The 14,002-nt window shown below is 47.7% G+C and overlaps 1 protein-coding gene across 1 annotated transcript; it reads left to right on the forward strand.

The window, feature by feature from the left end:
• The first annotated feature begins 1,486 nt into the window (after window positions 1–1,486).
• LOC106893959 (V-type proton ATPase subunit G 1-like) lies at window positions 1,487–4,139 on the forward strand. Its single transcript, XM_014952321.1, has 3 exons — window positions 1,487–1,542; window positions 1,899–2,067; window positions 3,355–4,139. The coding sequence occupies exons 1-3, from the start codon at window positions 1,487–1,489 to the stop codon at window positions 3,526–3,528; spliced, it is 399 nt and encodes a 132-aa protein (XP_014807807.1). The 3' UTR covers window positions 3,529–4,139.
• The last annotated feature ends 9,863 nt before the right edge of the window (window positions 4,140–14,002 follow it).

A 14,002-nucleotide genomic window follows, 5' to 3' on the forward strand; every position in this document is an offset into this window, starting at 1 on the left:
GCGGCGGGGGGGGGGAGTCCGGCCTGGCCCCCCCGCCGCCTCAGGCCTTGTCGCCTCAGGGGATGGTGGGGGGGGAAGCTTCTGAGCGCTGAGGTGCCCCTGGGCTGCGAGGAATAGGCCGAGGGTCGCCATCTGAGGAGCGGGCCGCCGTGAAAGGGGGGATACCCCCCCCTTTCCGTGCCCCTGGGTCGGGGCTGGGGGTCCTGCCTGCCTGAGGGGCCGTGAGGGGCGGAGGTGAGTGTAGCGGGGCTGCAGCGTTGCTCTGCGCCTCCAGGCTTCTCTCCTGTGTGTGGAAAGGGAAGTGGGGTGCACCCTGGAAGCAGCGGGGAGGTGTGTTTCCAGCTCTTGGAGGAGCTTAGTGATGCCAGACCCGGTGGGGTTACTCCCTCGGAGACCACCGTCAGAACCCTGGCCTTTATGGCAGCGGGCTCTTCGGTTGGGGGATGCTTGTGCTTATCTGCCTCTTTCCTACCTTTAAATTAAATTAAAACACAAGACCAGGCTGGATGGGGCTTTGAGCAACCCGGTCTGGTGGGAGGTGTCCCAGCCCAGGGCAGGGGGGTTGTAACTCGATGATCTTTAAGGTCCCTTCCAACTCTAACCATTCTATGATTCTATGAAAATTTTTTTCTACTTTATGAAAACAGTGTATTACCCGGTTGATGATTAGATATTTTATAGAGTTGAGAGCACTGCCCTTTGGGGATCTAACAGCTTTTCCTGTTAAATGAGATAAATTCAGCGTAGAAAGATCCCCACCTTTAGACATTTTAGGAGTTTTTCCTGCTTTAAGCATGTTTATTTATTTATTTTTTTTAAATGAAGCCACACTGTGTTGTGGTTCTACCCACTTGCAGTTTTGCAAGGAGTGTTGGAGCTCACTCTAACGATGATAACCGTGGAGGGGAGGGTGTGCTGGAAAGTCCAGGAGGGGAAGTTAAAACAGTAGCCAGTTTTTCTATCACTTGCACAATTTGCCCGAGACAAAACTAAGACTTAATGTTCTTTCTGCTGTATTCCTTGGGATTACTCAGGGGTGTTGCACATGAGCAAAGCCAGACCTGCACTTATTTTTTAAATGAAGCCACACTGTGTTGTGGTTCTACCCCCTGGTAGTTTTGCAAGAAGTAGAGTGTTGGAGCTCACTCTAACGATGATAACCGTGGAGGGGAGGGTGTGCTGGAAAGTCCAGGAGGGGAAGTTAAAACAGTAGCCAGTTTTTCTATCACTTGCACAATTTGCCCGAGACAAAACTAAGACTTAATGTTCTTTCTGCTGTATTCCTTGGGATTACTCAGGGGTGTTGCACATGAGCAAAGCCAGACCTGCAGGTTGCCTCTTGCATCTGCTGGCTCAGAGAACCTCTCTGTTTCTCACTGGTGGAAGCTCACTGCGGGGTGAGCTTGGTGATGGTTTGGGGGCACACAGGGCAACCTCGTGCTCCTGAGGTTGGCTAATGTGGCAAAGCTGAAGGGGCTGTCTAACGATGATAACCGTGGAGGGGAGGGTGTGCTGGAAAGTCCAGGAGGGGAAGTTAAAACAGTAGCCAGTTTTTCTATCACTTGCACAATTTGCCCGAGACAAAACTAAGACTTAATGTTCTTTCTGCTGTATTCCTTGGGATCACTCAGGGGTGTTGCACATGAGCACAGACCTGCAGGTTGCCTCTTGCATCTGCTGGCTCAGAGAACCTCTCTGTTTCTCACTGGTGGAAGCTCACTGCGGGGTGAGCTTGGTGATGGTTTGGGGGCACACAGGGCAACCTCGTGCTCCTGAGGTTGGCTAATGTGGCAAAGCTGAAGGGGCTGTGAGGGTGTGTGATGCCCCGCTGATGATGCCTGCTGCAGAAGGAGCTGCTGCAATAGCAAATGCTCCAGTGATTGTTGGGCGTCGGGCAGCTGGAGGGGCGTGAGGAAATTTGCTGTCAGTAATTCTTTATTTCATTTGGTCTGTCCTTTGGAAACAGGGAAGAATCGGAGGCTGAAGCAGGCCAAAGAAGAAGCCCAGGCAGAGATTGAGCAGTACCGCCTGCAGAGGGAGAAGGAGTTCAAAGCCAAGGAAGCAGCGGTTTGTTTTCTAGATCGTTCCCTGTTACCTGCCCAGAGCCTTAGCCTTGTGTTTGGGATTACTTGCCCTGAGAGCAGCCCTCGGGGTGGGACGTGTTGCCAGAGGAGTACTTCCCTAACTGCCTTCCTCTGATGCACAGCCACGTGTCATGGGGGGGAAAAAAAAAGTGGAAGTGAATCAGAACATGGTGTATTGCATCTCAACAGCCAGAACTATTGACCGGCAGCGAATTAGCTTAATAAGCTCGTGTACTGTCTGGTGCCCTGATGGGTGGTGGCCTCTCGACCAGTATGTAGCAGTGTCAAAACCAGACCAAGCTCATTCCTCCTGTGACAAGCTGGTTTCTGCGATGCTAACGTAGGAACCGCTTGCCTTGTAGATGCTGTGCTCTTGCTGAAGCGGTTGTAAGGCCTGTGTTCTGCTCAGAGGTCTTGTCTGCTCCATCCCAAGGGATGTGTGCTCCTTCTGAGCAAGGGGAGAAATTCCTAAAATGTGCACAACTGGGACCCTTCACCTGCCGAGGGCTGTAGCATAGTCAGGATGTTTCCAGTGCCTGAATGGCCCTGTCAGTTCTGAAACGTTCAGAAAATGACCTGGCAACCCTCCCCTCTATCTATGGTCTGCTAGCAAAATACCACCTCCTCTGTTCTGCTGCATGTCAGTAGGTCTAGGTTAATATTTTTACAACCACTTGTTAGCTTGGTTCACTAGGTATGTGGTACCAGGCAATTCCAGGTTGCTTCTGGGGCAAGAATGGCATTATAAAATGTGAGAAACTCCTAGCTGTGCACATTGCATGGCCCACAGCCCTTTGAGGAAGGCAGAGATTTTTATAAAGATTGTTCAAAGGTAGAAGGGATGATCTGAAGGCTGCACTTAAACTAAATCATGAATACAACTTCTCTTACACTATTTAGTACAGTAGTGCCCAGGGGTTCCAGATTCCAGTCACCAGTAGAGCAGCACCTTTTATGTCAGTCATTCTTTGCTCTGTGCTCTAAATTGGTAGATTGTGAAGTCTACGCTCTAAAGTGATAGATAATGAATAAGAGAGGATAAAAGGCATGGCTTGGGGGTGAAATACAAACTTGGGCAAGTTTAGTGGGAAATCTGAGCAGAGAATCCAACAGCACTATTTAATATTTATAGTGCAGTTCCTCCCTCAGCAAAGAGTAATGGTTGAGATGCAGTGAGACACTCCAGAAGAACAAAATACAGAGCTGGGCAGAGTGTTCTCTGCGTCAAACTGCTCACGTGTGAGCTTTCTCTTCCCTTCACTGTTCCTAGGCGCTTGGATCTCATGGCAGCTGCACCACTGAAGTCGAGAAAGAGACCCAGGAGAAGATGAGTGTGATCCAGCAGAACTTCCAGAAGAACCGGGAGGTGGTCCTCTCCCAGCTGCTGTCACTAGTGTGTGACATCAAACCCGAAATCCATGTCAATTACCGCATCAACGGGTAGTAGGGGAAGAAGGAATGAGCATCCTGGGAATGCTGGTAGTAACGTCCGAGCTTCAGGTGGAATGTACAGCTCTTAGCCATACCTTAATTAACTGTTCTTCTTGTAAATGTGGTAAATTATTTCAGTGAGTTGTAAGTCATTGGTATCTTGTTGGAGTTCTCTTAGTTTCTCTCTTGACACACGGATTCAGAGCTTATTCAAACGTTAAATGCCCATGTCTCAAATCTGTGCTAAGTTATTAAATATATATTCCAGTTGGCACAGTCATGCTCCCTGTTTATCTGGATAGTATTCAGTGAGGGGCTTTCCTGGAGGAAGCAGAGAGAGAGGTGCTGGCCAGGTTGAAGTGGAAAGCCTGTGTCAGTCATTGTTAGACCTGTGTAACTGTATTCTTGTTGACCAAAATGCATTTTTCAGTGTGGTGTTAACCTTTGTACAGGGGGCTAAACCTTGTAAGAAGAATTCTCTGGCTGTACAGTGCTGGCTGATGATTTTTCAGGTGCTTGAGTTTCTCTGTACTGAATCTATCCTCTGTATATTCTGCTCTTAGCTTGAGTTACAAGTCTGGCACTATGACACTTGAAAAGTAAAAACACTTATTTAACTTCGAAGCCTCTAGTCAAGTCTTCTTGTTCCTGCTAATTCTGTCTGAGGGGGCTGAAAGGTCTCACTGTGTTGTGTGGGAGGCTGGACTCTGAAGAGTGAATACCAAGTACTGACAAAAGAAAGAGTAAGAGATCCAGCAAATGTCTGAAGGTCGCAGCAGGTGAGTTAAAAACCCATTACAGAGCTCCTCCTCTTGGCTCTGGTCTGATGCTTTACCTGCCAGATCATTCTGAAAACCTTCAGGAGCAAATGATCTTGTGACCATTAGGGGAAATAAAACATTGCCAGATCACTAGAATAGTTTGATAGCCAGGCGCTGTGCAGTAATTATCCTTCCTTTAGTCAAATACTGCACTGCTTGTTTATTCCAAGGTCAGGCTGTTCCCTCCAGCATCCTGCTGTACCCAGGAACGGTGTGAAACAAGTGTGGTGGGATTGTGCATCACTTTCTGGCTCTTTAATCAAAAGTACACATGAATACATCAAGAGGCTTCATGTTTCAGTGGTTTCTTCCTCTCTCTCTCTCACCAGCAGAATATTAAATGTCGCTTTGCTTTTTTGTTGAGTTCAGTTGAAGACGTTCTGCAGAAAAGAGATGGCAATGAGCTCGTACCTCATCAGCAGTTGGGGAATCTAAGCAAAAAAAAAACCCCTTATGGATGCTGTTCTTTCAGACAGAACATCTGTATTGATTTCCCCACAGCCTCAGTGTAGCATGGAAAAGCCTCTCAGACCTGTGGAGTGTGTGATGGGGAGGGAGGGAAGCGGGATGGGTGGGGGTTGTAACACAGGAATGAGTGCCTGCCTGCAGTCACACGGGGCAATGAAAGCATAGACAGCTACGGTGTCTCCTCTTGGAATATTTTATGGTGGTGTACTGTCGTTCTGAAAGGAGCTCTTTAGGAATTCAAGCTATTAAACTGGTTGTAAAATTGAAACAAAAGCCTCTTTTGCAAAGTCAAATGTGCCAGGCTGGGGAAAAAGCCAGGTCGGTACAAGGAGAACGGGATCAAAGCAGTTTAAATCAGCCTGGTCTGATGATGAGAGGTGCTGTGGCCTCATAAAAGGTTGCAGCCGTGCTAATTCCAGTCTGTCCTTAGGAAAAGAAACATTTCCTGTTGAGAGCAGGTGCTCAGGCTCCAGCATGATGCTCCTGATAGATGTCCTCCTAGCCCCAGGCTGCAATTAGCAATTTCCTCCTGTTTATGGGTAACAGACTGCTTCTCTGTCCAGGAAAAAACATAGTGTGCGCCCCACTTTCTCGTGTTGGTTCCTAAGTTTCCCTTTGTTAATGAGGACTTTCTATCCTTGCTCTCTAGAGCAGTAAGAGGCAGGAGGAAAAAAAAACACCCTTCCCTGATTCTTTCCTCCTGGCAAAAAGTGGTGTGAAGACGCTCCCTTTAGAATGTTATGTTGTAAGAATATCAAATTTTCTGTAATATTTCCCTGAAACTCAACTGTTTAGAATTACCAGACTCTCTAACTTTGCACAGAAGTGAGTGTTGCCAGTGGCTGCTCTCCAGGAAGGCTGGCTTTGTTGGCAATGTAAATGTTTTGTTTCAAATTGAGATCCTCTCCCCTTCCACTGTGGTGCTCTGGGAAAGGGAGACCTCCTGTGACCTTCGTGCCTGGGCCAGAAGAATACTCTGCGGGGAACAGTTTTCTACTGAGGAAGGTTTGGAGTTGGACACGTGGCTTCTTGCCTCTGAAATCTGATTTTTCTAGACTTTCTGCAGCAAGTTTGACTAGTAAGAGTGAAACCTACCCCAGCTGGTGGTACAAATGTCTCTGAATTCTTCTGCTGCTGAGCTCCATAATTCCTTGTGGATGTGACCCTGTGTATATGAGCCACACTTGTAGCACAGAAAGGGCCAGAACCTGCTTTGGGCACATCTATCGTTGTGTGATTCCCTGAATTTGAGCTCTTGTGCCTGGAAACACCAGCTGACTGCTGGGATGGGGGGACTCCTGGTGCTGTGTGGAGGTAAGAAGGGGTCAGTGCTTCCTTTGATGTTGCAGGAACAAAACCAAGCCACGAGTGGCTGCTGCTGTGGATTTCTCCCAGTGAAAACTGCTTGGAAATAAGCACTTTTTCCTGGGATCGACGCAGACGTTAGGAGTTACACCGTGCTATTTGGCTCCGGTCGTATCCCTGTTCATCAGCTGTGGCTTCTACTTGATTTTTGTGGGACATTGGGCTCTTAAAATGCCACCAAGAAGGTGTGTCATCTGGACAAGCCACAGATGGACAAATGGCTTCTTAACCCCCGGGTGTGAGTGTCGTCGGGGTGTAGGAGCATAACTGGGACACACGTCTGTGCTGCTTGAAGCCAGAGTTCAATTTTTAGGGCCAGTCTCTGCTGATGGAGCTCTCTCCCCTCTTGGCTCACACTGTTTGCTCTGAAGGTTGGGGTCTCCTTCCTGCTGCCTGTTTCAGCCAGGGGTCAGAGAGCTCAGAGCCCCTCTGGGAGGGGGGCAGAGGGGAAATCAAACCCCCCCATCCTGCTCAGATCCACCACCTCTGCTCTGGGTAATGGTGCTGGGTATTTTTTTTGGCAATTAGCAATTTCCTCCTGTTTATGGGTAACAGACTGCTTCTCTGTCCAGGAAAAAACATAGTGTGCGCCCCACTTTCTCGTGTTGGTTCCTAAGTTTCCCTTTGTTAATGAGGACTTTCTATCCTTGCTCTCTAGAGCAGTAAGAGGCAGGAGGAAAAAAAAACACCCTTCCCTGATTCTTTCCTCCTGGCAAAAAGTGGTGTGAAGACGCTCCCTTTAGAATGTTATGTTGTAAGAATATCAAATTTTCTGTAATATTTCCCTGAAACTCAACTGTTTAGAATTACCAGACTCTCTAACTTTGCACAGAAGTGAGTGTTGCCAGTGGCTGCTCTCCAGGAAGGCTGGCTTTGTTGGCAATGTAAATGTTTTGTTTCAAATTGAGATCCTCTCCCCTTCCACTGTGGTGCTCTGGGAAAGGGAGACCTCCTGTGACCTTCGTGCCTGGGCCAGAAGAATACTCTGCGGGGAACAGTTTTCTACTGAGGAAGGTTTGGAGTTGGACACGTGGCTTCTTGCCTCTGAAATCTGATTTTTCTAGACTTTCTGCAGCAAGTTTGACTAGTAAGAGTGAAACCTACCCCAGCTGGTGGTACAAATGTCTCTGAATTCTTCTGCTGCTGAGCTCCATAATTCCTTGTGGATGTGACCCTGTGTATATGAGCCACACTTGTAGCACAGAAAGGGCCAGAACCTGCTTTGGGCACATCTATCGTTGTGTGATTCCCTGAATTTGAGCTCTTGTGCCTGGAAACACCAGCTGACTGCTGGGATGGGGGGACTCCTGGTGCTGTGTGGAGGTAAGAAGGGGTCAGTGCTTCCTTTGATGTTGCAGGAACAAAACCAAGCCACGAGTGGCTGCTGCTGTGGATTTCTCCCAGTGAAAACTGCTTGGAAATAAGCACTTTTTCCTGGGATCGACGCAGACGTTAGGAGTTACACCGTGCTATTTGGCTCCGGTCGTATCCCTGTTCATCAGCTGTGGCTTCTACTTGATTTTTGTGGGACATTGGGCTCTTAAAATGCCACCAAGAAGGTGTGTCATCTGGACAAGCCACAGATGGACAAATGGCTTCTTAACCCCCGGGTGTGAGTGTCGTCGGGGTGTAGGAGCATAACTGGGACACACGTCTGTGCTGCTTGAAGCCAGAGTTCAATTTTTAGGGCCAGTCTCTGCTGATGGAGCTCTCTCCCCTCTTGGCTCACACTGTTTGCTCTGAAGGTTGGGGTCTCCTTCCTGCTGCCTGTTTCAGCCAGGGGTCAGAGAGCTCAGAGCCCCTCTGGGAGGGGGGCAGAGGGGAAATCAAACCCCCCCATCCTGCTCAGATCCACCACCTCTGCTCTGGGTAATGGTGCTGGGTATTTTTTTTGGTCCGTTCAGAGCCAGTACAGGTTTGATCCCCTGTGTATTTGTTGTGATTAAATCTAAAAACATGCAAGAAAGGTCTAGTGATGGTCAGGAGGGATGAAATGTCTGCGGGGGTTTGATTCCCTGTGTATTTGTTGTGATTAAATCTAAAAACATGCAAGAAAGGTCTAGTGATGGTCAGGAGGGATGAGGTGTCTGCAGGGGGGGTCCCTCCCTCCCCACTCATTCCCACCTGGGATGGTCCCAGAAGGGGCTGCAGGCAGAGGGCAAGGCAGTGCTGCTGCTGGGAGAGTCGTGCAATAGGAACAATCATCATTTAATTATTTTTATAGGAGCATTTTCTGTGATATTTAACGTGTAATGATTTTTTTCTGTTTGTTGCAGAGAAAGTGATTTTTCTCCTCCAAAGATCCACCCCCCTTGCCATTTTTCCCTTTCCTCCTTTTCCATAGTCCAAACAGAGGTATGAAGGAGGGGAATCACCCCCACCCCTCTGTCTGGACTCCAGGAGTTGGAGAGAGCTTCTGTTAAGAGGAGAACATTTTTGACTGCTGGTGCTTTATCACAAATTCCCCTGGCAGGTTGATCAGGATGGTTTCAGAACAGTGAGAGAGGACCCTGAATTTCCCCAGAGCCGTGGCTACTGCTGAAGATGGATGAGCCGTTCCCTGCTCTGCCCCATGGAGACAGGCTGCAGCTGGACAGTAACACAAATGAATCATATGGTCAGGAGGGATGAGGTGTCTGCAGGGGGGGTCCCTCCCTCCCCACTCATTCCCACCTGGGATGGTCCCAGAAGGGGCTGCAGGCAGAGGGCAAGGCAGTGCTGCTGCTGGGAGAGTCGTGCAATAGGAACAATCATCATTTAATTATTTTTATAGGAGCATTTTCTGTGATATTTAATGTGTAATGATTTTTTTCTGTTTGTTGCAGAGAAAGTGATTTTTCTCCTCCAAAGATCCACCCCCCTTGCCATTTTTCCCTTTCCTCCTTTTCCATAGTCCAAACAGAGGTATGAAGGAGGGGAATCACCCCCACCCCTCTGTCTGGACTCCAGGAGTTGGAGAGAGCTTCTGTTAAGAGGAGAACATTTTTGACTGCTGGTGCTTTATCACAAATTCCCCTGGCAGGTTGATCAGGATGGTTTCAGAACAGTGAGAGAGGACCCTGAATTTCCCCAGAGCCGTGGCTACTGCTGAAGATGGATGAGCCGTTCCCTGCTCTGCCCCATGGAGACAGGCTGCAGCTGGACAGTAACACAAATGAATCATTCAAGGTATTCCAGTCCAAATTTGGCAACCTTAAATTCCTCATTCTGCTTTCGTGATGTCCCTACACGATTCCTGATGATCTTTGATGAAGCTGGGGCTTTGGGCTCCTGCTGTTTTCCCCACCTGAGCCCCAGAGCAAGCAGGGCTCGCTGGCAATAAGTAACCCCACAGAAAAGGCAGCAGCTCCTGGGGTGTGAGGCAGCTCGTGGGAGGTATGAACAGTGAGATGGGGTGTCCCAGCAATAGACAGGCTTGGTCTTATAAAAACACACCCTAATTTTAACTCACCTAAATACTCTTCTGTTCTCTTGCCATCTGGTGTACCCTCACACAGTCCCTTCTGTAGGTTACTGCATAAAAACAATGCCATTCCTTTCCCTTCTGTATAAAACCTGCTCATTTTTCCTCTTTGTCCCTGTTTTCCTCACCTGGAATCTGTTTCCCTTTTACCTGACATCACTGGTTCTTGCGTTAATCCATAATAAGAAAGACAAGCCTAGAACCCACTGATGCCAGCAGAGGTATGGGATACTTCAAATCCTTCAAAGTACTAAGAGAAAACACTATCAAGGACCCTCAAGATAACTGTTTTGTTGAAGAAGTTCCTCAAACTAATCCAAGAAAGGAGCACAGTGTAATTTTTCTTAGAGGTTGAAAGGAGAAAGTCCTAATTTCATGCAGAAAAGATTTTATCTGGGACTGGCATAGGCATAGAAAATAAATAGGTATTAAATTACATTCGGCTGTTTCAAAATAATCTAATAAAGCATCTGCTGGATCAATAGCTGAATCATTATCCAAGGCACATCACAAGCTTTCCCTTTTTTAATTTGAGATGCAAGAAAGAGGTCTTTGCATTACCATAATAAAAAGAATAATACTTTAAGTCTTCACAGGAAAAAGGCAGAAGTAGAAGGGAAAAAAAAAAAAAACCAACCAAGAACCACATTTTATGCCTTAAGCAAGTGTCATTTTTCATTTGAAACACGTAATTTAGGGATATTGTGAAATAAAGTTTTTATATTTAATGACTGTCAATCTGTCAGCTTTGCTGAGCTGTTTGACAAAAAAAAAAATCACCCAGCCCAGAGTCTGTGAAAGATGAATTTTTGTGCAGGAAGAGAGGGGAAGGGTGAGACAAGGCTTTCAACTACTTTGTTCTCCTAATTAAGTCTCGCTGGGAAAAAAAATGTTGATGGAACAGTTACCCACTGAAAATGCAGCTTCATCAAAAGAAAATGAGATGTGTCTGCGTTGGCTGCTGCTCACTGCTGCAGCGTGCAGGGACTTGGGTAGGGAGAAACTGCTGCTGGATGGAGATCCCTGCAAATGAAGGAGGGAGAACAGTGAGGTGTTATCAGCCTGTCAAAAAAAAAAACAAAACAAACAAAAAAAAACCTAAAACTGTACTAAGTCATGGAATAAATATAGAGATACAATGTGGTCTTGGGAATTAGACTAGGAAAAAGCAGCCTAATGAGAATTTGTCTCTGTATTTAAAGCAGTGGGAGTGGTGAAGAGTGATCTCAGAAATCATAGAGTTACAGAATGGTTTAGGTTGGAAGGGATGTTAAAGCCCATCCAGTGCCACCCCCTGCCCTGGGCAGAGACACCTCCCACCAGACCAGGTTGCTCCAAACCCCCTCCAACCTGGCCTTGAACCCCTCCAGGGATGGGGCAGCCACAGCTTCTCTGGGCAACCTGGGCCAGGCTCTCACCACCCTCACAGCAAAGAATTTCTTCCTAATACCTCACTTAAACCTCCCCTCTCAGTTTAAAACCCTTCCCCCTCATCCTTTGGTTCCACTCACTGATCCAGAGTCCCTCCCCATCTCTCCTGGAGCCCCTTGAGGGACTGGAAGTGGCTCTAAGGTCTCCCCGGAGCCTTCTTTTCTCCAGGCTGTACCCCCACAACTCTCAGCTTCACAGCAGAGGTTCTCCAGCCCTCCCAGCATCTCCGTGGCCTCCTCTGGACCCGTTCCAACAGGTCCATGTCCTTCCTGTGCTGAGGACTTCAGAGCTGAACACAGTGTTCCAGGAGAGGTCTCACAAGAGCAGAGGGGTATGATATTAAAATACATTTAAAAAAGTTATTAAGATAAGTAGAGGGGTATGATATTAAGAACATGACAGCAGATGGGGTTGACCCCAAGGCCAGGAGGCACCAGTGGGTACTGTCAGTCTGGAAAAACACTTGAAATAGCAGAAGGTGTATTTTTATCTGGAATCAGGTTCCCTGTAATATATTCATTAATGCTGTGTGCTGGAATAGGAGCTATGGTTATAATAGATGCCCAGGGCACCAAGCTGGGAAGAGATGCATGCGGTACAGAGGAGGGAATTGCAATTCAAAAGGATCTTGATAAATGGGAGAAATGATCTGAAACCAATAGCATGAGACTCCCCGAAGAGGAGTTTGAGGCTGAACTAAGAAAGGTGAAATCAAACACACAAACCCCCAGCAATCCATCACCGGCCGTACGGCGCTGCGGAAATTGGGAAGATGAGGGCAAACCCCCCCAGACTTGGCAAATGTTTTGCTTTTGAAGTGAAGTCCTATTGGTGCAAGTGTCCTGTGAGAGAAAGAGAGAGTTGTTCTGCTCAGGAATGTGGTGAGGTCTCCATGTCCTGTCCAGACGCTGAGTGTGGAAGAGATGAGAACAAATTGCTCTTTGTACGGGGCACCGAAGGGCCCCGGGGGGGTTTGGCACTCCTGGCTCAGGGTGATGATGATGATGGGGGTTTATTTAGTCTGGAGTCTCCACCACAGAATGAAGAAGTCTTTAAATAAACCTCTCTGTTTCAAGGAGGACAGAAGTTTGATTTTTCACCCGGTCAAGTCAGGCTGGAAGAACTAACCAGCTTCATTTCAAATGGGAAAGATTTAGGTTTTCACTGCTTTTTTACCAGGGATGTTGAGGGGCTGCAGAGCTTGCATCGCCCTTGGAGTCCTGCTGTCTCCATATCCTGGGGTTGTGCCGTTGGGTCCCCAAATAACTGTTGGCCCTGGCGACTGGTTTCACCATGTTGGAGGGAAAGGTGAGGTCTCATCTGGTGTGAGGTGAAAGTGTCCCTCGTGAGCAGGCTGTGGTGGGACCTCAGCACTTAGTTATCAGAGGGGTAAGAGCAGGAAGCAGAAAACAGGCAAAGAGCAGGGGCAGAAGGACAGGGAGACTTTGCAAATAGATTTATCATGGATAAATCTATGGATACCATTGAGTGAAGCTCGAGGTGAACCTCAAGCTACCTTAACTCTGGTTTACATAAACCAAATCCCCAGATCCCCTGCCGTTTGGCACTAGCTGATGGTACCGCTGAGACAATGCTTTCTGGAGCAGAGAAGTCTGCGTTTTCATTCACTTTCATTTCATTCATTCTCATTGCAATTTTGGGAAGGCCTTAATTTCTTAAATGGGGCCAGGTTCGGAGGGTGTCAGCTGGGCTCCAGGAAACAGAAGCGCCTCCAGTCTGCATTGGGATCCTGCCAGCGTTCTCCTTCTGTTTTACAGTCAAATAGTTCCCAATTTCTTGTGAGCTTTTGCCTCTCTCTAAATTTCTTTCTTTCTAGTTTACTGATTGACTTCATATTCGCTGTTAATTGCCGTTCTCTGGAAGAGGCTTAAGTTTTCAATGCTGAAGTTATCGTAGGGCCAGGAAGAGGTGAGACAGGAATGTTACAGACACGTCTTTGCATTTCAGAAGCCCAGATATAAAGGCATAGGTGCAAATACAATGAATACAATAGCAACTTATTGTCCAGCTGGAATCTAAAATGTGGTGCTTATTGGAATATATTAATTATTGAATATTTTATAGACTATTTTGTGGTGCCTGTGGCTACAGGATACCTGCTTGGACTGAGAAGATACCTGGTAGGATCTCACCTGCCTAACAAAACCATCAAAATCATGCCCAAAATAAGATGGTCAGAACACTACCACCTGCCAAAGGTTTCTGAGCATGTGGCTTGATGACCATCAGGAAGAGTTGTGCTGGGACACCTTGACTCCTCACAACCTGACCTGCAGATCATCATCTCCTTTGGACAAGAGCTGCAAGTCCAGGGAGGTGGTTGGGTGGAAGGCCGTTTTAAGGTTTCCCTGGAGCCTTCTCTTCTCCAGGCTGGACAACCTTGACTCTCTCAGCCTGTCTTCATAGGAGAGGTGCTCCAGCCCTCCGATCATCTTCGTGGCCCTCTGCTGGACCCGTTCCAACAGGTCCATGTCCTTCCTGTGCTGAGGACTCCAGAGCTGGACACAGAGCTCCAGGTGGGATCTCACAAGAGCAGAGCAGAGGGGCAGAATCACCTCCTGTGACCTGCTGGCCACGCTTCTCTTGATGCATCCCAGGATGGGGTTGGCTTTCCGGGCTGCCCGTGCACACTGCTGGCTCATGTGGAGCTTCTCATCCACCAGCACCCCCAAGTCCTTCTCCTCAGGGCTGCTCTCCAGCCGTTCAACCTGTATTTGTGCTTGGGATTGCCGTGTCCCAGGTGCAGGACCTTGCACTTGGGTTGGCTGAACTTCATGAGGTTTGCACGAGCCCACCTCTCCAGTCCCTCTGGATGGCATCCCTTCCTTCCAGTGTCTCAACGGTGCCACACAGCTTGTGTATATAATAGCATGTAATAATAATAATAATAATAATAATAGCGTGTAATAAAATAATAA

The sequence above is a fragment of the Calidris pugnax genome, unplaced genomic scaffold (genome assembly GCF_001431845.1).
Source record: "Calidris pugnax isolate Ruff unplaced genomic scaffold, ASM143184v1 scaffold135, whole genome shotgun sequence".
Classification (NCBI taxonomy): domain Eukaryota; kingdom Metazoa; phylum Chordata; class Aves; order Charadriiformes; family Scolopacidae; genus Calidris; species Calidris pugnax.